Here is a 24,906-nt window from a genome sequence, read left to right on the forward strand (position 1 = left end):
CGACTATTCTTTTTGGGGGGGGAGGGGGGGGGGGAGATAAACCTGCCAGCCACTGGTGTTATTGCTCTTAGCACTGGTGCAACTTGGGCCCTAAAGGGGATATCCATTCAACTTTGGAAGTTGGTGGCCAAGACCGACTTAAATAACACGGCACACGAGCACGTTCATCGTTGTGCTTTCAAGTTGGCTACGACAACTTTTGACATCCGTGCCACGTAAGTCTGTGACGTGGAGCAACACGGCTCCGAATTTCGGCTCTGATAAAATTTGCATTGCACCATCATGGCGACAAATCATATATCAGGCGAGCTATGGCGGCTCCTTCCTGCAGCTCTTCGTCTTCTTCGAGCCTGCATAAGCTTCTTCTACTGTTGAAATCCATCCTGATTGTGAGATTTCTCCTTCGCCTTTACACGAGGCGATCATCATCCCGTGCTCCTGCTAGTCCTCCTCCCCAGCAAGAGGACCCGCGCAAAGCTGAGTTCCTCTCCCAGTACAGGGAGCAATATGGCTATCCTGAAGGTCCAATCTCCATCGACGAGCTTCGTACCAAGGAATTCTCCAGGCTAAAAGGTAATGAAGCTTTCCTTTACAGGCGCTCCAGATTCATCATATACTGCTTTGCGTTCTCATAGAAGAGGGAAAATGTATTTTTTGCCATTGATCCTTGAAAATTTCCTGCAAGGTTCTGATTACGAATGCTTCATGCGTTTGTCTTCAGGAGAGGTGTACCTGGACCATGCAGGCGCTACTCTCTATGCGGAATCTCAAATTGTTTCCTCCTTGGAAGATTTGCGTACAAATGTCTACGGCAATCCCCGTATCCATGATTGTGACCTTAATATAATTCAGAGAGTCAATTTGCTTCCAGCCGAACCTGTGCTGATTTTGCTGAGACCGTCTTTTTTCTTTTCTAACAGTTTTTTGAAAAATCAAGTTAGCCGAGATTGTACAATGCTGTTCAATATTTGAATCCCATAACAGGTTCACACATTCTTAACTTGGGGAGAATTGATTACAAGATTTTATGAGATGATGTGCTTAGCTTGCATCTATTTTGGAATGTGAGACAGGTGCATTTGTTGCCCGAGACAATTAATCTGGGCTTAGTAAATGACTACCTGCTATCTATTTTCTTTTCCTGATAGAGGTTGTTTATGTTTGATCGTTTCATAACTCATTTATTTCAATTTACAGCTGACTATTATGCTAGACTTTGATTTTATGCTCAAAATCCGTCACAAAGATTAGTTTCGTGTGCTTCTTTTGCATCATCCTTGACTGTTACAAGATAGCCAAAGTGCTTGCAGCACCACTTCATCTGATGTTATAACACAAGCTCGTCAAGAGGTACTTGGTTTTATGGCTTGTCACCTACATATATTGTTATGAAACTGCTGTTTTTGGGTTCTGAATTTTGCAATTTCATTCTTAAGCTTTTGATGTTTGGTGACCATTACAAGGGTAACAATGTGGATGCTAGAGCACTATTAGGAGACAGATTGAGAGAATCCTCTTGGTGGGAAGCCATCTTTGTCTCTAGTGGCTTGGTAGGTGAGACCGAGGTACTTGCCATGTGTAACTGAATTGTAAGCTCCTCTCGACTGAGGACTAACAAAGGGGGATCTAGACTCTAGGCTATACTTAGAGTTGGGAGGTGATCCACATGTAGCTCATGTAACTGCAGCGATGTGCTTGTTTGAGCATATTAGGTCTCTGTATCACCTTTCAATGCTAGCTGTCTGGTTGACTCTACACCAAGTCTAGGAATCTTTACCTTTAGACACTTCAAGCCTCTGTTTAACAGTCACAGTCTTGAAAAGGACATGAGCCACGAAAGGTGATGCTTCCATCTCCTCTTTGTCTTACTGATGATTTATTCATGACCATTTGTAGCTCATCATGAGGGGCCACTCCATATGCTGCCACCCAACCTCCCTTTTATCGTGTGGTTCCTTTAGTAGTAGAGTCTAGACCCCTAGATAGAGGTCCATATAAGAATGCTAGTATGAGTGGTGTATTAATGAGTCCAGAGCTCATTGAATATGTGTAATCTTAGGCCTACAAAAGTGTGTTAGAAGTGGTGCAACAATGGAAGCGTAAACATAAGCTGTAATAAACTGCTGGAACACAAGATGAGAGAAAGGGAAAGAAAAAACACAATATAGATGAGAACTCAGATGTATGCTGAACTGACCAATTGAAGAGGAGGAGCCTAGAATAAATAGGCATGAATAATGCCATAAAATATGTCAGGTTGGCCAGCAATAAGCTCAAACTCGCACATGAGCTGACGTATCTGCTAACACCCTCTCTCAGATCATGGGTGATCTGATACAATACAATGGAACAATGAGAATGAATCAGAAACCATACAACATAGAACCACTGAGTAGAATCATGGATACCCAAGTAGTGGGTGATCAAGCCACCACCAAGGTACCTCGGAGAGAACCTGATGTTGATGTTGATGTTGATCGTACCAACTCCTGAAAATAGAGAAGATCATAGCAGCTCTCAATATCTGTCAACAATGTCTTTGAAGTAGCACACGTGACCATCCTATCACCAATGCCGCAGCGCATAAATGACCATGGATCCCCCTTCTTTGGCCAAATTGCCAAAGTGTCCCCTCATGTGAGCTCCAGACGAAAGCCACCTGCTTTGTCAAGTTACCGGCCCATGATGAATCTAGATGTCAATCCTAGCTCTAGGATTTGTACCTGCTAGACTTCTGTCGATGCGTCAGGGATGTCCCTCTCTGGATCTTGTGCATCTATATAGAGATAAAGATGAGGCACGACTGCCCCATCTCACCACCCTCTCACACTCCCTCTCTGGCACTGGAGAGTCCTGAGGGATGACCGCATCACCACCACCAGAAAGTAGCTGAGGAAGGGGCCATTGCTACCGGTCTATGACTCACATAAAGCAGTAGTTCCTTCAATTAACACTTGGACTTTACATGCACACACACAAACAGCAACCTCTCTCCCTTGCTCAGCACCAGATTGGCCCCGGAGACCGGCGCCCCTCTCGGTATTTTATTATCAATTAAAGATAGAAAATTACAAAAATGGTAATGTTCCAAAATACATAACCTGTGAATAGCTGGTTTTCATCTCTTCTAAGTAAATCCCAGCTGCATAGGAACAGTATAGCATGTGCAGAATTCACTGTTCTTACTGTTCAGCACACTGTTCTTGCTGTTCAGCATGTGTAGAGTTCAGTGTTCTTCTTCAGCATGAGTAGAGTTCACCGTTCTTATGCAGCATGAACAGAGTTCATTGTTCTTACGATTTAGCATGTGCAGAGCTCATTGTGTAGAGTTCACTGTTCTTATTCAGCATGAGCAGAAAAAAACACAGAATTGTATCTTCGATGGAATCAATCCATCATGCAAAGCATTTCTTTTGAGAATAGAGAGAGAGGTGATCAGAGGGAGCAAGCTCTACCTCCGTGCTTGAGTCAGAGACGTAGAAGTACTCTCCATGGCTGGTTTTCTTGCAACAATCTGCCCTCAGCTCCTCAAAACTTCATTCTCCCATCTGCCCCTTATGCCTATTACGTTTTTTTTTAATGCTCTCTCTCTCTCTCTCTTTTGAGAATTTGTGCCACATGGCATACATGTAACAATTTTCCCGTTTAGACCTTCCAGTCTAAAATTCTCCATGATCGGTGCAAAATTTGACCTTGGCACAGACCAGAGAATTAATCCTCGTGTAAAAATGAAGACAATAACGTGAACAGATTCAGGGGTCCAAAAATAGTAACTTCCTAAATTTTAGGGATGGTGACCCCCGCATTCCTCAAGTTGTTCTGTGCAACTTTTATCATTGCGTCCACATCAAAAGTGTAAAGTGGCTCAGTTACAGTGACTTTTATTCCGTGAGCATTCTCACATGTGCACATTCTATCTTGGCCAAGCTCATTGTCTTGCACCATCTCCAGTGGCTAAGCACACAGTGGCTAAGCACACAGTCCCAAACCACTGGCATTTATTCCCATTCAATATGGAACTAGTCCTAAGGCTCAGACAAACCACTAGTCCAATTTGTCCCAATGGCTACCTCTTCTGGCCATGCAAAGATTCCACTTATTCCAAGAGAACTCTGGGGGTAAATAAGAAAAGCAACTGTAAAAAGTATCACCACCTGGTGATAGCCACTAACCCCTTCCCGCGATTTGAAGAAGAGGATCTCTTCCGCGCCTTGGACTTCACCTTGGCTGGAGGATCTGAGGAATCTGAGGTAGATAATGACTCGTTGGAGAAGTTTGCATCCCGCTTTGTCTTTTGCTCCTTTTTCTTCCTGGAAGCCACTAACGCTTTGTAGTCCTTTCGCAAATGACCTTTGTTGCCACAGTGGTAACATTGGGCCTTCGACTTCTTCGTCTTCGAACCCCTCTTTGATGCTGCAAAAGCCTCATGGGAATCTCCATGTAGCGCATCATCAGTGGATGTGCATGGAGGAGCCATCTGTAGAGGATTGAGAAGAGAAGTAGAGAAAAGAAGGTATTTGGAGAGGGAACACAGCCAAAACAGGAGCATAGATTGCAAAAAACATGAGTTTACATACAGTAGAACCCAAAATCTGGCCAAAAGAAGACAAAAGCTGCTGCAAAAAATCAACAAATCAGTCAAAAACTGCCAAAAACAGCAAAAACGGCTTGAAAGTACAGTCGCCCAACCAGGAAGGAGTCAAGAACACCAAAATCAGGCTGAGTATTGCCACAAATAGGCTGAAAAATTGTCGCAACAGCCTGAAAACTGAAAATGCAGGTTATAGAGGGGTTGTAGATAACAGGTGATGGCAAATTTGCAAAAAACGTAGGTAAAACAGGTCGCTTGTATGGAGCAGCAATCACTTGATTAGCAAGGGTGAAAACAGTCTTGAAATCAGCAAGGAAACACAGCCAGAGCACAAATCTTGAAATTTGATACCATGTCAAAAGTGGTGCAGCAATGGAAGTGTAAATAAGCTGTAATAAACTGCTGAAACACAAGACGAGAGAAAGGGAAAGAAAAAACACAATACAGATGAGAACTTGGATGTATGCTCAAGAAATGGAATCCATATATCAGACACGAGACTGTTGCATACAACAGTGAGTCACTGGCTACATACGCACTAGCACCGGCTCCTCTCTCCACAGGACCTCCAAGTGGTGAACTGACCAACTGAGGAGGAGGAGCCCAAAATAAATAGGCATGAATAATGCCATAAAATGTGTTGGGTTGGCTAGCAATAAACCCAATATGACCATAAAATGACACAATAAAAAATACTTTGAATAGCCTAAATAATACGCCCAAGCCTCTACAGCTCAGACTCACACATGAGTTGACATATCTGCTAACGAAGTGACCCTCTAATAGACATATTCTAGATCAGCTTGACTATCATATGTAAAGTGAAATATTGATTGTCAAATCCATTGGTGGAGGTGTGAAACACCATAAGCTTGGTCTTTCCTAGGTTCACTGTGAGGTCTTTGTCTTGGGAGAAGACATGCAATGCATGTAGGGGTCGATGCGATCCTTTGGAGTATTAAAGATGAACATAATATCACCAACATGTAGTGGTGAAGCTCTTAATATTCACACACCACCATTGCCCCCCTCCCCCCCCCCAAAAAAAAAGCCGACCCCACCAATTAAAAAAAAAGAAAAGAAAAGTCAACTCCATGTACTCCTAGTTTTTTCAATATAATCTAACATCTTATCAATGCATAGCTCAAGGAGAGCAAGTTGGGGAGGGAGCTTAGCAAACAACCATACTTTCCCCCAAGGTATTGATAATCTCTTAGACTTTCCTCATGGAGCATGGATACCTCATGTGATGATTGACTCATATAATACAAACACACCGTACTGCATCTCAACAAGGCTCCTATGATTCTATAGTTTATGTCAATTTGGCTCTATAATGTCATATGCTTAAGTTCATCGAGTAACAATGGATCCATTTTTCATATGCTTTGCTCTCCTCTATGATGACTTAGAGTAGAATACCCTCTCTTGAATCTCACATGTTGCCAAAACAACATCCCTATATTCAACCTCTATATTGGACAAATCAACTATAGATTGCTTCTAAGTAATTGTTGCACTGCCAAGTGAAAACATGAAGCCATTGGTAGACTTTCTATCTAGTATGTTGCCATCATAGTCTACCTTTGTGTACCTAACTACTCATAGATCCTTACTTGTCTCAAAGTCCATCCTGCAAAATGGACTTTACAAACCTAAGTATGCGTCTAACTATTCAAAATGAGGCTTTTTAGGTACCTATATAAACCGACTCAATCCTAACAACATAACTTAAGTGTGACCTTATGATAGTCATGTAAATCCTAAACATAGTAGGGTCTTCTATTTCACCTCCAATATTAGTACTCAACTTTACATTTTCATACAATGGCATTGAAATAGGCTTATGTGCTGTTATATTGCACTTGGATAATATATCCAAGCCATACTATCTTTGGGATAACCAATATCATCAATACAATTGATCACCTTAATTCCAAGAAAGTAGTGTGGAGGAGAGAGAATGCCTGGCGATAGCTGTAGGAGGCAAACACAAATATTCTTGTGTGGGCGATAGGGTGCAGAGTGTAGGCAACAATGTGGATGACCTTGTGGAGGAGAGAGAAGATGAAACATAGGTAGTCTAGTGTAGATGATAGCACTTGGATGACGGTGACAGCTCTAGAAGGCCCAAATAACAGCAAAGGCAACCTAGATGATGATGCTAGCAGCTAGGAGTGAACACTTGGCAACAAATGCAAATTTGGGAGTGACAGGATCAGTAACCGATAGTTGGATGTGGGTGATGGAGGTTGGAATCAGGTGCTAGATTGTAGCAAACAACAATGGGAAGCTCTAACCACGATGCTCTCCACAGATGAGATGTGGGACTCTTGAAGCTTGCAAAACCAAGAGTGAGGCTGAATGGAGGGTAGCTGGCCTATTTATAGAAAGTTTCGGAATCTCGTACTGTGCAATGTATAAAAACTCTCTCGAATTGCACACCATTTTAGGGATTTAATTAATTAAGCATTTTTGGGGTTGTTTAAATGGCTAATTTAGCATGTAATGCTTATGTTAGCTCAACAGCTGCATGTACATCTCTTCTTGCAAATCATCATGCAAGAAGGCAAACTTTACGTCCATCTCATGTAAAGTACAAATGTTGGTTGTTGCCAAAAGCAATTACATGTTAGTCATGATTCTAGCAATTGGATTGGACATCTCATAGTCTATGCCAGATGTACGAGCATAGCCTTTAGCATTTAACCTTACCTTATACGTGTTAATAGAAGCATAATCATTATGGTTAATGTTATAGATCCTACTTACAATCAATAGTTTCTTGCCTTGACACTATCCCATGTATTGTTTGTTTGCCTCTAATGGAACCATCTCCTCATCCATAGCTGCATCCCAATGCATGATCAACCACCTCCCCAAAAGATATAGATGTGCTCAAGTTCCTAGTTGGGGAAGAGGGTCTAAACTTAGGTGGACTGCCCTTAGCCTTTGAGCGACACTCATTGTCTAAAGGGCCAACCTTGTGGCAATGTTGATAATATACCCATTCTTTTTTGGGACATTTTGCCAACCCGTTTTTAATATTGGAGGGGAGATACTTTGCTCCTCACTACTTGACTCAGTTTTGGTGGTGTTTTTTCCACCACCTTGCTTCACCTTCTGGAAAGTCAAGGCTCCTTCAGAGTATAAAAATTGGGGCTTCTGATTAAATTAATCAAACAACCAAGCATAACGTAGTAGCTAACATTCAAAACTCATAGAAGGTGGGTAATTGGGGTTGTGAGATAATTTGTTGGATAAAATTGAAGTATTGGTTTGGCAGCTTGTTCATGATCAAAGTGACTTGATCATCATCTCCTTTGGGCAAGCTAGTTGTGGTGAATTCAGCATGAGAAATCGCCGATACTTAGTCAACTTGGTAGTCAAATCATCCCTCTTAGTGATTTTGAACTCTTGGAGGGCATGGTTTGTGAGAGTGCGCAACTGAAGGATACGGAGAGAGAGAGAGAGAGAGAGAGAGAGAGAGAGAGAGAGAGAGAGAGAGAGAGTATATTAACGTCTCTAAAAGGCCAATGTGGCCTATGAGACCAAAGCAATACATACAATGATGGTGTGTTTCTCATCTGGAACGAGAAAAGATGAAAAACATGCCTATAAGACTGAAAAAATGAAATAGTGTCCTATAAAAGGGAAACATGTCAATGATCTAAAAGTGAAAGTAGAAAAAGGAAGACTCTCCATCAATGAGATGTTTGTCCTCTAAGGAGGTGTATCTCTGCATGGCTGAGGCGTCTCAGCATGTGTCTCTTGTGGCGCTCAATGATGGCTTTAATTTGTCTGTGGTGTGGATGTCTAGGCCTTCGTCCGGGTGGACGTGGGTGCCTAGACCGGCTAAGTGCCACTGCTCTATCCAAAGGGACACCTACAGAAGATGAGGTCCAATGATGATGTACTCCTGTAGGCTGTGTGACAGTAGTAGTGGTATCTGCCATACTTTGTCGTGTATCAGTGAAAAAGTCAGTGACTGCTCTCTGTCTATGTGAGCCGAGCTGTGGGGGCCTCCTACTCCGTAGAATTGTTGCTCTGCGCCTTTGGAGCTCCAAGAGGAAGAATCCCAAGTATCTTTGATCCTCAAACTGCACGATCCGTCTCAGGGGTCCAAAACCCTCTCGAAACAGAGAGTGGTATCTACCTTGTATATCATAATATACAGTGCATCGATAGATGTAGTGCTCCTCGTCTCTGGCTGTCGCATAGTGGGCATATGCGTTCCTCTGTCTGTATACCCTCCCATCTGCCTGTCTCAATCCTCAGGTAGTGGGATGAGGTGCGGATCTGGCCAATAACTGTGCGTAGTCCATGAGGGAGCTGTGTGTCCATGTAATTGGGTCGGGTGATGAAACCATCCTTAGATACCTGAAGGAAGTGGGTCTGGTAGTGTGCCATCCTCGTGCCATGGGGGAAGGGGGGTCGGATCCAGGTCTTCTCCGTATCTAACTTCAATATGTCTACTCTGATCACATGGTTTAGCTCTTATCAGCTTAGGTCAAGTGTAGGGCAATCCAGGCTATAGTCAAAGGGGGGTAGTTTGTCAATCTGCAGCCCATGTAGACTCATCCATATACTCATCTGAGCATACCAACGTCTGTCACCATCTGTTGCTAGTTGTCTAGAAGAGGCCAGGGCTAGCCATGGGTATCTATCTTGGGGGAGCTCCCATAGTCTATGTATGAAAGTCACTGCTTGGATCAAGGCCTCAGCCACCATGGGTGATGCTCCCAACTCAGCTTTGATAATCTCATGTGGGGTCGAGCTCTTCGCTCGTATCATAAGTGAGATCATCATGACCAGTGGTCTTTCCATATGCTCCCACCCATGATAGTATTCATTCTCTGGTCCATCCTGGTCTCCCAAAGGCTGTCTCCTCGTGTGAGAGAGACTCGGATCCCAAATAGTTGCCCCATATAGGAGTGGGGGTCTAACCAGGGTGTCAAAAAGCCACAATTTGGTGCGCGGCTCATGAAATTGTATGTGAGCACATTGCCTCTCCAATGCACCTAAGGCTGCATATGCTTTTGCCAAACGAGCCTCTGATGTCTCTCTCCAAGAGAACTGTGGTCCCTTCAATGTGACCCCCAAATAGACATACTGCCTAACCATCTCCACTGGCTCTCCATTAAAAGTAAACTGGTGCTTAGCTCTTGTCACCCAAGCAGTTGAAGTGTTAAATACCATAACTTTAGTTTTCCCAAGGTTTACCTTAAGATCTCTATCTCTACAAAAAGCTAATAATGCATCCAAGTGTCTATTTAGTCCCTTAGGTGAGTCGGATATAAGTACAATATCGTCGGCATAAAGCAGTAATGGTATCAGCACTCCAGCTAGGCTGGCTCCGGCTCCACCGGTTCTGTCCACATATTCTGAAATTTCATCTATGTACAACCCAAATAGTGTCGGTGAAAGTGGACAGCCTTGTCTCACCCCAATGGTGCTATTGATTGTATCTGAGATGCCTTCAGGTGTTCGTACTCTGCCCGTCACTGTCTCATACAAGGCATAGATACTCCACTATATCTCTATAGTCACATCAATGTTTTGTATTCTTCTCATGAGTCTAGCACGTGGCACTGTGTCAAAGGCCTTGCTAAAGTCCACAAAACAGCAGTAGATCTTTTTCTTGAATGCCTTGCCTTCTTTGATGATTGCCCTCAATGTAAAGATATGGTCTAGAGTTGTATATCCCCTCCTGAAGCCAGCCTGGCCTTTTGATCTCAGGCCATGCATCTCAGCCCATTCACTCAATGCTTGTTCCACAATAGAGCCATATATTTTGGCCAGCATGTGTCCAATCATGATAGTTCGCTAGGTAGCGCGGGGTCTCCACTCTTAAAGAGCGGCACAATAATATGGTCTGACCAACAGGTTGGAAATCCCTCACAAACTGCCCTATTAAAGATGTGGGCCAGCGTTGGTGCCAAGATATCACAAGCATGTGCCAAGTGTTCAGCTACTAAACCATCATGATCTTGGGCTTTTCCATTTTTCAGTTTCCATATGGGATTCTTCACTTTTTTTCTGTGAAAATCCTGCAATTTGCTGGTCTTGAGGTTGAGGGGAGTGGCATAGGCTCTTGGCCAGGAACATCATAGAGTGTGCAAGCATATCCATGCCAATCATCCGGTCTAGTAATCTGTAAGGGTGACTGGTTCTCATGCATCTTTTTCCATGCTTTCTTGCTGTCCTGTCCCAAGAACATGGAATACATTTCTGTTTCTAGTCTGCTCAGGTATTCCCGCTTCTTTTTGCGTACCAATCGTCTGAAGATTGTTCGAGCATGCTTATGCGTACATATGCCAAGTGCCACCTCTTGCTGAAAACGTGCTCGTGTCTCTCTGCACTCATCATCATACCAGCCATTTTGTGGGGCATTACCTCGTGGAGGTTTATCTGACGGTGTAGTGTGTGGGAAAGCGTAGGCTGCTGAAGTGTGTATTATCTCGGCCGACTGTCCTGTAAACTCATCCAGAGAGGCCTGTGTGTCTAGCTCCCTCAATGCATCTCGCGCAGTAGTGCTGTATATGTGTGAGGTCGCTTCCACAAAATCATAGCGTGGTAATTTTGGTATGTGTGGCTGTGCTTCGTGTATATGCCCATATTGCATTGTGAAAGCTAGAATAGCATTGTTTGCTGCTAATCCAATTGGTCTGTTTGAGATTTCAAAGCTTTTTATGTCAGGTAGCAAGTTGCGTGATCCAATCAAATAGTCCATTGTGCTTAACCCTTTCTTGTTATTCCAACATGTGAAACCATTAGATCTTGGCCACTGTTGCAGCCCGTTAAGGATGGCCAAACCATGTGCACTTCCCAATGCCAGTAGATGTGTTCCATATTCTGTTATCTATCTATCTTGGACTGATCTAACTAATCCCACTTCATCTAATGCAATATCTCTGAACATCTCATCACTAGTGTCAAAGAAAGCAGATTGGTTGCTTCTTGTGCGTGCATTAAAGTCTCCTGCTAGTAGAACATCCCCAATTCTCATAAATCTCATTATGTCCTCATATAGTGGTGTGTACGGGGATGCCTCTTTAGGGGCAAACTTAGATTATGCAGGGGGAAAGTAGCATATGGCAATATACATGTCTCGAGTTCTGCTTGTACGTAACTTGATCCACATGTATCTTGCCTCTACATCTCTATGTACCACTTGGACTGTACCTCGGAGCTCTTTTCTAAATAGAATTGCCACACCTCCTGATCCCCTCATCCCTCCGGGCTGCCTAGGCTGAGGGCGATATACACTTTCCCATCTATATCCATATACATCAGGTAGACGGCTGTCTTTACATTGATGTGTCTCAGTATACATAGCAATGTCTATCCCTTTGAAAGTATCCTCAAAATAACCTGCATCTGTCTTAAGGGAGCCATTGCAATTCCACAGTGTGAACTTTAGGGTCTCATAGGCCATGCATCGTCATGTTGTCCTTTTCTCCGTGATGATGACTCTTTCATCTCTGTAGACAGCCCATTTACCTGCTTTCCGTGCCTCTAGAACACGTGGCAACACGTGGCATATTTTCCCTCCTATGGGCTATTTGGGCTGGGGTGAGGTCTTCATCTATTTAGATCTTTTCTCCTTTGAGAGCGATCCTCTTGGAGAGGAAGACTCTCTTCTTTTCCAAGTCTCCAAACTTCAAGATGAGGACTTTTGTTTTTGTGTCAGCTTTTCTGACTTGCCAAGTCCCAATGATGGGTACATCTGTAGCCCCAATTTTGGTGGCAAGAGCTGTAGCATCTTCAATTGGGGAGCTTTTCTCATCTAGTCCAACCACTCTTACGTGGAGTGCGCGTGCCCGTCTTTTTGCCTCTTCTTCCAAGGTGGCATTCATAACTTCCACTTTGTTGCCATGCATTCCTTTGTTTTTTTTTGCCACATCTATCCATTCTGCATTTTCTTTGACAGTATTCTCAACATTCTCCATTTTCTTTTGGGTGCCTTTCACCACACTTGCATAGGTGTGCATATCCTTTTTTAAAACATCCATTTCTTTTGGTAGTTCCGGTGTGATTTGTGGTTCTTTTTGTGCGTCCAGTTTCTTTTGTATTCCTCTAGTTCTTCTTGTAGATTAGAGATCATTGAGTCTTTCTCTGCTGTGTGTGCATCCAATGTTTGTTGCATCTTCTTTTTTAGTTCTTCCATCATTTCAGCTCAAACCCGCTCTTGTATATCATTTTCCATTTCCTTTCTCATGATACGCATTTCAGCACGGAGTATGGTCAACATCTCCTCATATAGTGTTTCATTAATTTTGCGGGATGTCTTCCCATATCTACTTGACCGTGGAGAGAGATTCCAATCTCGGGTTTTACGCCCATAGGTTTTGTATCTCGTGTTCTTTGGCGGTGTATGAAACATTGTTTCCATGGTTGGTTTTGTGATTCCTTCGTTGTCAATTTCTTCCATCATGATTATAGTATGTGCTATAGCATAAAACTGTTTACAGTCTGACTAGAGTAGTAAACCAGTAACATAAACTATCACTATAGCATGAACTGTCAGTATATCATAAATTGTCAATGTGACTGCATCATAAAATATGACTGTAGCATAAACTGTCAATGTAGCATAGAACTGTCAATCTCACCTAAACTGTCACTGTAGCATGAAATGTTAATGTGCGTCAGTCTGAATTCACGCAGGTCTCCAGTCTACATAGCATGGCAAGGTGCACATCAGTCTGAGGACATCTGCAATCTCAATATATTCACACAGGTTTGTATTCACGTCAGTATGAGAGAGTCAACAGATTTCTTATATAGTCACAGTCACGACATAAAACTGTCCTATCAGTCACTGCGCATCCCTGTAGATACTGTTCATGCCCACCACTGTTCATTGCAGGTACATCCCGTCTCTGTTGAGAGAGAGAGAGAGAGAGAGAGAGAGAGAGAGAGAGAGAGAGAGAGAGAGAGAGAGAGAGAGAGAGAGAGAGAGAGAGAGAGAGAGAGAGAGAGAGTAGAGTAGTTTATTATCGTCCACAGAAGGCCAAATTATGACCCATGGGACCTTTCTAGATATACAATGATTCTCCTCCCCCATGGTAGGAGAGAGAGAGAGAGAGAGAGAGATTAACGTCTACATAAGGCCAATGTGGCCTATGAGACAAAATCCAGAGTACATCCATGTCTAATGTCATCTCATCAGCAAGGTAAAGATAACATTACAAATAAGTGGGTAGCCTATGAAACAATACTGAAAATATACTAAAAATAACTATACGATGGGACTATACTAGGGCTGAACCATGTGTAGTGTTGTTTCATCGATAGAAAAGAAAAGGAAAGGAAAGGATAACCAGATCTGATAGAGCCATGTACAAAAGTGTGGTGGAGACTATGGGCTGTAGCTGATCTCAAGATCTGTACATGATCTCAGCTATGATGCGGTCCCTAGCTGCTTCACTGATATGCTTGGTGGTGAATCTTCAGTGTCTCGTGATAATGACTCTAATCCGACTGTGGTGTGGCCTCCTCGAACGTGGTCCTGGTAGACGGGGTTGTCGTGCTCGACGAAGGGAAATGGCTCTATCCAATGTGACTCCACGGCGTGGCCTGTAAGGTGTTTGGCGGGGTGGCTTTGTCTCTGCTAGGCTAGTAGTGTTAGTAGGGTCGGCTCTGTAGAAGTTGTCTGTCTCATCACTGCTCTCTGTGTGTGTCCTTCTGGATGAGCTGGCCTCGTCTTGCAGTAGTGCAGTTCGGCGCCTCTCGAGCTCCAGGAGGAAAAGACCTAGGCATCTCTGGTCCTTATACTCCATGACGTGATGAAGAGGTCCAAATCCATTACGGAAGAGGCATGCTGTACATGCTGAAGTGTAAAGACAGAGCCATGCTGAAACTGTAACTGCACACTGCCAATACCTACAAACATGCATAGTTGTCCCCAAGATGGACAACACCATGTCGACCCCCTATATAGGCAGAGAACCACTCTCAATGACGGGTGACATGAAAGGAAGCACCTGAATCGAGAATCCATGTATGCATGTCCTCATCTGTATCTGCAAGTAAAGCATGTGCACCAAAGTATGAAGAGACCAAAAGTATGCCATTTCCACTGTCCTCACTGTCATGAGTGACTACATTCACCTCTTCAATTTTGACACTGCTCTTCTTGGGTGGACCCTCTTTCTTCTCTTCCTTGCTATCATCTGCCTTCTTGCCCTTTCCTTTCTCTTTCTTCTATTTGTAGCAATCATGTTTAAAGTGACCCTTCTTGTCTCAATTATGGCATTCAACATCTTTGCCATGTGATTTACTGCATCCCTTGCTATCATATTTGCCTTTCTGCTGTGATTTGCCCCTAGTATGCAAAGCACTGGAAGACTTACTGGATGCATTGTTTTGCCGATTCATTTTTTTCATGAGTGGAGCACTCTCTACATCAACATACAAAAGGATCGCATTCGAATTGCTCATAGCAGTCCTGAATGTATTCCAACTCTTTGGAAGAGTGCAAAGCAAGAACGTAGCCTTAAATTCTTCATCAATCAAGAACTTCAAGGCAACCAGCAGGCTGAAAATGGAGTTAAACTCACTCAAGTGAGTAGACATTGCTGTACCCTCTTTCATACGCAAATCCATAAGCTTTTTCAGCCAATACACTTTGCTTGTAGCACTCTTTTGGGCATACAGTTCTTCTAGTTGAGTCCAAATAGCATATGCAGAATCCAAGCCTTCAATGTTAAACAGCAAGGCATCAGATATTGATAGCTTGATGGTTGAGCGTGCAAGCTCATTTAACTCATCCCAATCTTCCTGTTCCATGTTTGCGAGCTTTGTCCCTTTGGTTTTAATCGGCTTTGCTTGCTTCTTTTGCAAGAGGATATTGTAGCACTGTTTTTACCAAACTGCAAAGTTATGTGCTGCTTCAAGCTTCTTTATGTACATGAGATTATTGCTGTTACTGCTGCCAGCCATGATTTTCAGCCCAAATGTGACAAAAAAATCAGTAAAATGCAGGCCCAAACTGTTACCCAGGTGACCAAGGTATAAACAAGTACCAACCAAAAATAAATGACCACGTAGAAGCACATATTTCAGATTTGTAAATAAATTTTCGGAACCACTCATGATGGGGGGTGACATGAAAGAAAGCACCTAAATCGAGAATCCAAGTATGCATGGCATTATTTGTATCTATAAGTAAAGCATGTGCACCAAAGTGTGAAGAGACAAAGAGTACGCCATTCCCACTGTCACTGTCATGAGTGACTACATTCACCTCTTCAATTTGACATTGCTTTTCTTAGGCTAACTTTCTTTCTTCTCTTCCTTGCTATCATCTGTCTTCTTGCCCTTTTCTTTCTCTTTCTTCCATTTGTAGCAGTCACGTTTAAAGTGACCCTTCTTGCCACAATGATGGCATTCAACATCTTTGCCATGCGATTTACTTCGTCCCTTGCTATCATATTTGCCTTTCTGTTGTGATCTGTCCCTAGTATGCAAAGCATTGGAAGACTTACTGGATGCATTGTTCTGCCGATTCATTTCTTCCATGAGTAGAGCACTCTCTACATCAACATACAAAAGAATTGCATTAGAATTACTCATAGGAGTCCTAAATGTATGCTAACTCTTTGGTAGAGTGCAAAGCAAGAATGTAGCCTTAAATTCTTCATCAATCAAGAACTTCAAGGCAACCAGCAGGCTGAAAATGGAGTTAAACTCACTTAAGTGAGTAGACATTGCCATACCCTCTTTCATACGCAAATCCATAAGCTTTTTCAGCCGATACACTTTGCTTGCAGCACTCTTCTGGGCATACAGTTCTTCTAGTCGAGTCCAAATAGCATATGCAGAATCCAAACCTTCAATGTTAAACAGCAAGGCATCAGAAATCGATAGCTCAATGGTTGAGCATGCAAGCTCATATAACTCATCCCAATCATCCTCTTTCATATCTGCGGGTTTTGCCCCTTTTGTCTTAATTGGCTTTGCCTGATTCTTTTGCAACAAGATATTGTAGCATTGTTTTTGCCAAACTGCAAAGTTATGTGTTGCTTCAAGCTTGTTTATGTGCATGAGATTACTACTGTTAGCCATGATTTTCAGCCCAAGTGTGACAAAAAATTTAGCAAATGCAGGCCCTGTTAGCAGTCATGTTTGTCATGTCTTGTCATCTCCTGCCTGTGAGCCTCAGTCTGAGTCAGATGAGGACATTGGGAGCTCTGACATGTCTGTCATGTGTTATGATGGGGGAGGCTTGTCACTCTTGAATGGCTGTCTTAGGATGTGTATTTCTTTTTGGCCTCTTTTAGTGGGCAGCCACTGGCTGCCCGGCCACTTTTTGGTCACTGTTGTGGGGCGCCCACTTTAGGGCATTTTTAGGGTTTGCGCCCATTTTAGGGTTAGGGTTAGGGTTTGTCCTTTTGCCTATTTATAGGCAGCCCCCCTCCCCACTTGATCACTTGTCTTCTTGCAGATTCCGACACTCCTCCCCCGTGGTGGTGCTGCCATCATCATCAGCCTGATCTGGTGCCTGACGCTGTGGGCTGCGTGCAGGGACTGATCAGTCTCCTTCTGCCTTCCCATTTGTATTCAGCATTCATTTCAGTCAGTGCAGATTTCTCTTCCTTATTTTCTGCTCTCTCTCTCTCCCCCTCCGTGTTCGTATTCCCTCTTCCGCAGCGCACTCTCACAAGCCCAAACTGTCACACAAGTGACCAAGGTATAAACAAGTATCAACCAGCAATAAATGACCATGTAGAAGCAGAAATTTCAGATCTGTAAGTAAATTTTCAGAAGCACCAAACCATGTGCTACAGCATTCCACAACTGATTACAGCTGTTGCAAGGGCAAATGCATCACATTACATGAGAAGTCCCAAATGTTAGATGCGATTTGTGTTGTACATGTACCCACGGGCATAAAATTCGACACGCACGGTCAAAAGCCCTAAAATTTTTGTGCTCAAAGCATTAACCACACATTTGAACTGTCTCTAACATGCATAGAATAGGTCAATTTTGCCAAAATAGAGCAATTTCAGCAAAACCCCCAAATTTCATTGACCAATCTGTTCCACTTGCATTAATACATGTTTCCCGAAAGCATAGAATGGAAAAATTTAGCAAATTTTCATAAAATCTTGCAAAAGCCCCAAATTTCTCAAATCCAATTGTGCACCAATGTCAACCAATCTGACTCAGCCGAACAAAATTTTACCAATACAGCAAAAGCCCCAAATTTTATGGGTACAATGTTGAGAAATTTCACTCGGATGAGCAAAATTTCAGTAAATTTGGCGAAATCCCCAATTGAAACCCGCACAATGTCTGTAATTTCTGACACAGATACCTCAATTTTGAATGAGTAGCACTCAACCTGGAAAAGCCCCAATTTTCTTGGCCTAAATCTACATAAATTTGTGCACTGTGCTTGCGTGTGTGAACACCCGGAAGAGAGGAGGCAAAAATAATCTCAAATATTTTTGAGAAAAAACGGCGGGTCAATGGCCGTTTAGGTCTGTGACTTGTCAGGCGACGTGGCACTTGCGAAATTGCCGTCCGTGCTGGTTGCGTTGCGCATGGGGACTGCCGAGTTGCGCTCGTTGCTGCCCGACTCCCTCCGTCATGCTCAGACCATTGAAGCCTGCCAGCGCTTGCTCCTCGTTGGTCGTTGCACCTATTGCACGCCCGCTAGACCATGTTGATCACACTAGTCAGCAGTTTGTGGAACCCAACTCAATTTGGTCGGGAACTCTAGCCGTCTCCCTACCCGACACGAACTCTAGCTGTCTGCACGCCTGACGATTGTCTGCACCGTATGCTCTGATACCAGTTTGTAGTGTCTGGGAGCATGAAGATCAAGACAGTTAGTGGCTGTTAGCATGGGGAGAGAGACTGAGAGTAAGAGTGAGCACGATTTGTGGGTACAATGACGAGTGTACCACTTTAGGTTTTTAGATAGATATATATATGAAAGTACAGTGTTAAGGGTGTGTTTAAACTTGAGCACATTAAAAGGCACGAGGGCCTTTATTCCCAACATGGAGGTTTGGTTTTGTTTTCCCTTTCTTTGTTGCCCTTTCTGAGAATGAGCAATAAGAGCCTCCTTTGAAGAGGAATTCACTTGAAATTGATCAAACAACCGTGCGTAACGCAACAACTGACACTCAAATTCATAGAATGTAGGCATGGTAGGCTTTGAAACTATACCTTTCACAAAATTGAAATATTTCATGGGGAGTTTATTTAGGAACAATGTGACGTGATTGTCAAAGGACTTTGGGAGTCCCCGTAGTGGAGAATTCAACGAGAAGACGTCGATACTCAACTAACTTGACTTTTAAGTCATCCCGGTTAGTGATTTTGAAAAGCTGGAGCTCATGGTCAAGATTGATACGACGGACCCTATCCCGAGCTGCATAGCGGTCAGTCAAGTGTACCCATTGCTTAGACGCTAAGTCAAAATGCTGAAGTTGAGAATGAGACTCAAGCAATAAGCCCTGCATCAACTCGACAATAGCGGAGGCATTCCTAGCCTTCCATGAGTGGACAACCTCGTATGGGACAAGCGCAGGATTGGGTTGGGGTTTCAACCCCTGCACAAGATCCTATAGGTTTTTGGAGTCAAGGACATGTTGCATGCTTGGTAGAAAATGAGCTAGAACCATGAGGTGTCGGGTAGGTGGGGTAAGATGGATGTGGGGGATAAGATGGTGGAGGTGGATATGCCTGATAGGTAGGAGGAGGGGGTAGAGGTGGGTAGGTAGAAGTAGACTGCGAGTGTCCAATGAGTGCTGATTGAGGTGGAAGCACTTGAACATGAATACTTCCATAAGGTGCCGGTGAAGGTGGAGGCACTTGGACACGGAAGCGCTATCCAAAGTGAGGCTGGGACACTGTAGTATGACTAGAAGGTCCACTAGGTAAACCCATGGAGGCAAACTGTGGAGTCAACTGATCCACACTCGGGAGAGACTGGGGGGGGTACCTAGGCCTCAATGATCCCGAAAATGTATGTGAAGTAGGTGGAACACCACCCAGCTGAGGGAAGGATGAGGTCCCAACGGATGTGCCTATGTGTCTGTAACCTCCTGGTGTGATGTGCGGTGCGACATGAGGTGTTTGAAATGGAAATGTAAATGGTGTGAATGGAAGTGGAGAAGTAGCGGAAGAATGTGGCGGGTGTTGAAAATGCGGTATGTGAGATGCAGATGCATTTTGTTCATTTTTATCTTTTAATGATTGGAAATGAAAATGTGAAGATGATGAAACACCATGCAATGAAGAAAAAGGAATTCATTCTAATTTTGTGAAGTAGACGGAAAAGAAGGAAGGTTAGAAGAAGAGGTACTTGACTTTTTCTTATAATCTCCACGAGGTGTGTTAACATACAAGAATTGGTCCTCAAGAGGACCTTTTCCGTAGTCAACAGATAGGATTTTTTCTTCCACATGATCTCTACTAGAATATTGTAAAGTAGAAGAGGTAAAAGAAGAAGGAACAAAAGACGAATCTAAAGTACGTTCCACCGGAGTGGACGGAAGAGGATGAAAGAAAGGAACATACTTTGAGTCTTGTTCTCCAAAAGAAGGGCCCATTCCTATTGGAGGTCTCGACGGCCCTGCAACAACATCAGATTTATGCGTAACATCTGAAGAGAGAAATTCATGCATACCTTCATTTAAAAGCTTTTCTTGAAGGGCAATCCTTCGATCTTTTCTTTCGTCTATAAGCTATGATCAGTTTGTATTCTTCAGCGATGAACTTGCCTAGCTTTTCTTCCAGGTAATCAAAAGTGTCTTCCACCAGTCAGAACTTTGTGGAGCAAGCTGATCGGCCCACTCTCACACGGTTCTCGGCATAGTTGGTTTTGGAGACTGAATTGGTGTTGTGTTTGAAGTCATTTGAACCTACTATTGATCTTGCTTCTTGTGTAGAGCTTTGAGATCAAAGGCCTAGGTTTCTCAAAGAATACTAGGCCTTGATACCATGTAAAGAAATACCCTAACACAGAAACATAAACAGAAACTGTACGACAAAGTATAGACTGATAAAAAAACACAGTTAGGGTTAGGATAACTCAGAGACAATGAACATAGTGAATGAATGAAGTGATATGACTACTGAATATACGATGCTCATGCAGCAAACACACTATGTAGTGAATGAATACTGTACCTCGAACTCTTGTATCTCGAGGATCAGGGCAGGGGTAATGAGTTGGAGAGTGTTTCGTACTTTGAATGGATCCTTAATCGCAGCAAGGTAGCCTTCGGATGTCGAACACCAGCAAACGCAGCAGTGAGAAGTTGGATCTAATGCAAATAGCAGTGAGGAGAGAGAAAGACTAAAAACGCAGGTAGGACAGCCTGTAGGAGAGAGAAAGACTAAAAATGCAGATTGCAGGAGAGAGAGGCTAAAAATCCAAGCAGGATAGCTTGTAGGAGAGAGAAAGACTAAAAAGCAGGCAGTAGGTGAGAGAAAGACTAGAAACGCAGATTGGAGGACTGTGATGATGTGGCGGGTTGTACGGCAGTAGGTCTACACAGGAACAGCAGTCGCCTGGCTGGAATCAGCTCCAAACTGTGTGAAGAGGGTTGGAAATTAGGCGCCAACTGATGGAGACAGCAATGGACAGCTTATGGGACATAGAAACTCTCTAGGATCTCGTTTCTTTTAAATAAACAATGTTTCTTCATTAATTAAGCATGTTTTGGGGGAGTGTTTAAGTAAAGCTAATGCATTTTTAGCTCAACATCGCCATCAGCTGGACAGCCAGTGGATGGCATGAACTAATGACTAGAACCTATAGGAGAGGGATGAACCGAGTCACCAGGCAGCCTCCTATTTAAAGATGTGGATTCTCCCAAAGTTTGGGTGTTTGGTTATGGGACACATAATTTGGGTAATATTTGAGTTTTGGGGCTGTTGTAGTGAGCTTATGAAGATTTAATGTGTAATGCATCTTTTTTAGCTTAACAAAATGTGCAGAGTAGAGGTTGTCAAGTCATCAATGTGAATGAAGTAGAAATACCTAGAGCCCATACAAAAGCTAACACTTTTACTCATAACATGTAAGTGATATCAGATTGGTTGAATCCATGATGTTGTGTGCTGCAAGTGAGCTTGTCTTAGGTTTGTTGTGGGTGGTTGCAATTGGGTTCTGTTGAGGTGTGCAGACTTAAAACATCAAGAACTAAAGTCAACATTAGCAATTCAGAAAGCAGGTGGAGTTGCTTTGTCGCTATTGGCTTTGGATTGAAAAATGTGATAGTGATGAATTGCAGGTATTGAATTTTTTCAATGCTTCTGCTGGAGAGTATAGTTGTGTGTTTACTTCAGGGGCAACTGCAGCACTCAAGCTAGTTGGAGAGTATTTTCCTTGGAATGCTGAGAGTGCTTACCTCTACAGTTTGGAGAACCATAACAGTGTGCTTGGAATTCGAGAGTATCCTCTTCCTTTGTAATATTGTAAGATAGTAATATTGTGTGGGTTCAGGCTTCTGCAGGAAATTCCCTTACTACAGTTTTTTAAACAAAGATATGCCCTTGCTGCTGGAAGTACAGTCCATGCAGCAGATTTCGAGGATTTTGAAAAACAGCATGTAACTGTTCAGCTGAGGAGTCCTCAAAAGCGTGATGTTCATGTTTCCACCATTGGACAGAAGGAAGGTGAACATTGTCGAGTAATTTCTTTGCAAAAGTCCTGGAGGATGCATTATTTTGTCTCCTGATTGCAGTATGGTCAATCGAGCTAATGATTTTAGGTGTTATCTTTTACAGCAGGAGCAATCTGCCATTTGTTCTCGTTTCCTTCAGAATGCAACTTTTCTGGGGTTAGGTTTGACCTCAATTTAGTGAATGTCATCCAATCTGGCAGACATGTTGAGGGCTATAAGTGAGTCCAAATGCAGATACCATCTTCAAATTTCTCGTTTCTACCTTTTTTGTTCCAACCATCATACATCACTTCTACCTTTTTTGTTCCAATATATTTTACAGATTTTTTCATGAGAATAATATGGATAGCAATTTGCAATCTTGTGATAGGTTCAGCCTTTGTTCCAAACTTTACCATCTTCAAATTTCTCGTTTCTACCTTTTTTGTTCCAATCAGCTGTATGATGCTAATATTTTACAGATTTTTTCACGAGAATAGTATGGATAGCAATTCGCAATCTTGTGATAGGTTCAGCTATTGTTCCAAGTTTTACTAAATTTTTCTTTTGCTTTATGTTGTGCAGGGGCCAGTGGATGGTTCTCATTGATGCAGCAAAGGGCTGTGGAACGTCACCAATTGATCTTTCAAAGTACCCTGCAGATTTTGTGGCCATTTCTTTTTATAAAGTAAACATTTTTCCAGATATTCTGTTTTCAGGGTGTGGTCAATGCTATCACAGTCTTCTGATATTTTTGGTCTTGATTTGGGCAGATTTTTGGATACCCAACAGGATTGGGGGCCCTGATTATGCGTAATGGTAATTATATGGTGGCTGCAATAATTTTTTGTAAAAATGTTTATTGAGGGCACCAAGTGTCTAGTTATGATTTAACACTTTTGCACTTGGTTGTGAACAGATTCAGCCAGGAAGTTGCAGAAAAGATACTTTGGAGGGGGTATGAGACTGAACTAAGGAGATCCACATAAGTTGAAGCAGACCCTATTTTTTAATTGTTCAGTTTAGAGCAATCATTAATTGATAATCATATTTTGCTAGTTGGTAAGTTAAGGAGCTTATACTACTTTTTTGATTTTTGACATGAGTCACGATGACTGCTAAGAATCTCTAAGAGTTAATAGTGTCCTAGTTGCTGTCTTTCCAAACATGAGTGTACATGAAAGTGGAAAAATGGAAAAACTTGTGTGTTAGAGTTCCTGCCCTCTGCAGCTCTGCCTTCAAAGCAGGCTGTAAACCACAATTTAACTCTACTTAACTGATGGATTATGGTCCATGGCTCAGTACCAAATGGAATAGTCTGCCTATAAAAGACTTTATATTACTGCTGCACTCTGCATTTGATCTACTTATTATGTGTGGCTGTAGGAGGTTGACAGACTTTTGGTAATCAGTGTCTGAACTGGGCGATATAGTCCTCTCTTGCTTTTCTAAGCTCTTCATGGTCAATTCTTTTTCTTTGTTCTTGGGCGTCTGGCTAGCCAAGTTTGCGCAATGATAATGTTGTATTTTGTAAACTAAGCATTCTCCATATGAATAGTTTTTCATCAACAGAATGTGTGTTTGTTTGAAGTTAATATTCCTTCACTGCTGTTGCCATGGTTCTTGCACATAAGCTATCATATCTGATTTGTCTTGGGTTTTTTACCTCCAGAAAATATATTATTTGCATTGATGTCCTAGGTACTGTAGAAACAACGATTGCAGACAGAGACTTTGTAAAGAGGAGAGAGAAGATTGAGCAGTGGTTTGAAGATGGGACAGTTGCATTTTTGAGCATCGCTGCTCTGCGTTCTGGATTTTCTGTTGTCAATAAGATTGGTCTCTCCAATATTGCTATGTAAGCCCTTCTAATCTTGTTCATTATTGACACATCCATGTCAACTTGTTGTAATTATGTTGGAGATGATAATGATATATCCTTCTGCTTGTTGTGATAATTGTGCATAGCAACATTGCCAGCCAATGACATTTGAGCAGCAAATGAGAGGTCATGTTTATATATTCAGTCACAGACTTCTAAAGTTTGATGTCTCCTACACCAGCCTTCTTACATTGAGGACTGAGAAACTCTTCTATGGGAGGAGCTTGCCCCGCTTGTCTTGGAGCATGACAGGCATCTCAAAGAGGTGGCCAGTGGATCCAACTCCATGAAAGCATTTACTGCAGGTATGAAAGTAGGGAGGAAGAGAAGGAGAAAACAAAGCCCAAGCCCAAGAAGGAGACATAAGAGCATGCTTCAGGCTCTGATATAGATTTAGAGAAGGCTAGATGTCCACACCATGGGAAGGGGACACATCTAGAGGCTAAATGTTGGAAGAAGTACCCGAAATGGAGCTAAATCATCTGAGTCTTCCTCTACTTCTACCCTAGCTCTTAACCATGGGTTTGTATTCCTCCACATCCGTGTGTTGGAGGAGCCTTCTTCAGTGGATGCTTTGTCTTTTGAGAGACATTGGCTTATTGACAGTGGTACTTCAAGTCTTATGACTCCAAAGGAGATTTGCTACATGATCTTTGTCCATTTGAGGGTCTTGTCACTATTGGTGACATTTGTTTAATGTCTATTAGTGGTGTTGGCACTTTGTCGTTATTGCGAGACTGTTCCTCAAGCTCCATTTTGAAAGTCCTACATGTTCCGGACTTGGGCTTTTCACTCCT

At 42.7% G+C, this 24,906-nt stretch overlaps 1 protein-coding gene across 3 annotated transcripts in view; it reads left to right on the forward strand.

Moving 5' to 3' along the window:
- Positions 1–217: 217 nt before the first annotated feature.
- Positions 218–24,906, forward strand: part of LOC148008705 (molybdenum cofactor sulfurase-like) — a 101,259-nt gene continuing 76,570 nt past the window's right edge. For 2 of the 3 annotated variants that reach the window (XM_087674046.1, XM_087674048.1), the window contains exons 1-11: positions 218–573; positions 722–820; positions 1,292–1,350; positions 21,856–22,016; positions 22,110–22,240; positions 22,352–22,466; positions 22,571–22,618; positions 22,813–22,915; positions 23,001–23,046; positions 23,147–23,185; positions 23,929–24,085. In XM_087674046.1, the coding sequence (XP_087530172.1) occupies positions 312–573; positions 722–820; positions 1,292–1,350; positions 21,856–22,016; positions 22,110–22,240; positions 22,352–22,466; positions 22,571–22,618; positions 22,813–22,915; positions 23,001–23,046; positions 23,147–23,185; positions 23,929–24,085 (1,220 nt within the window). In that variant the 5' untranslated portion in view covers positions 218–311. The remainder of the gene's footprint in view (positions 574–721; positions 821–1,291; positions 1,351–21,855; positions 22,017–22,109; positions 22,241–22,351; positions 22,467–22,570; positions 22,619–22,812; positions 22,916–23,000; positions 23,047–23,146; positions 23,186–23,928; positions 24,086–24,906) is intronic. The other variant, XM_087674047.1, reaches the window with a different exon arrangement.

Source organism: Lygodium microphyllum, unplaced genomic scaffold (assembly GCF_053477565.2).
Source record: "Lygodium microphyllum isolate KBCC unplaced genomic scaffold, Lygodium_microphyllum_v1.1.10 scaffold_76, whole genome shotgun sequence".
In the NCBI taxonomy this organism is placed as follows: Eukaryota; Viridiplantae; Streptophyta; class Polypodiopsida; order Schizaeales; family Lygodiaceae; genus Lygodium; species Lygodium microphyllum.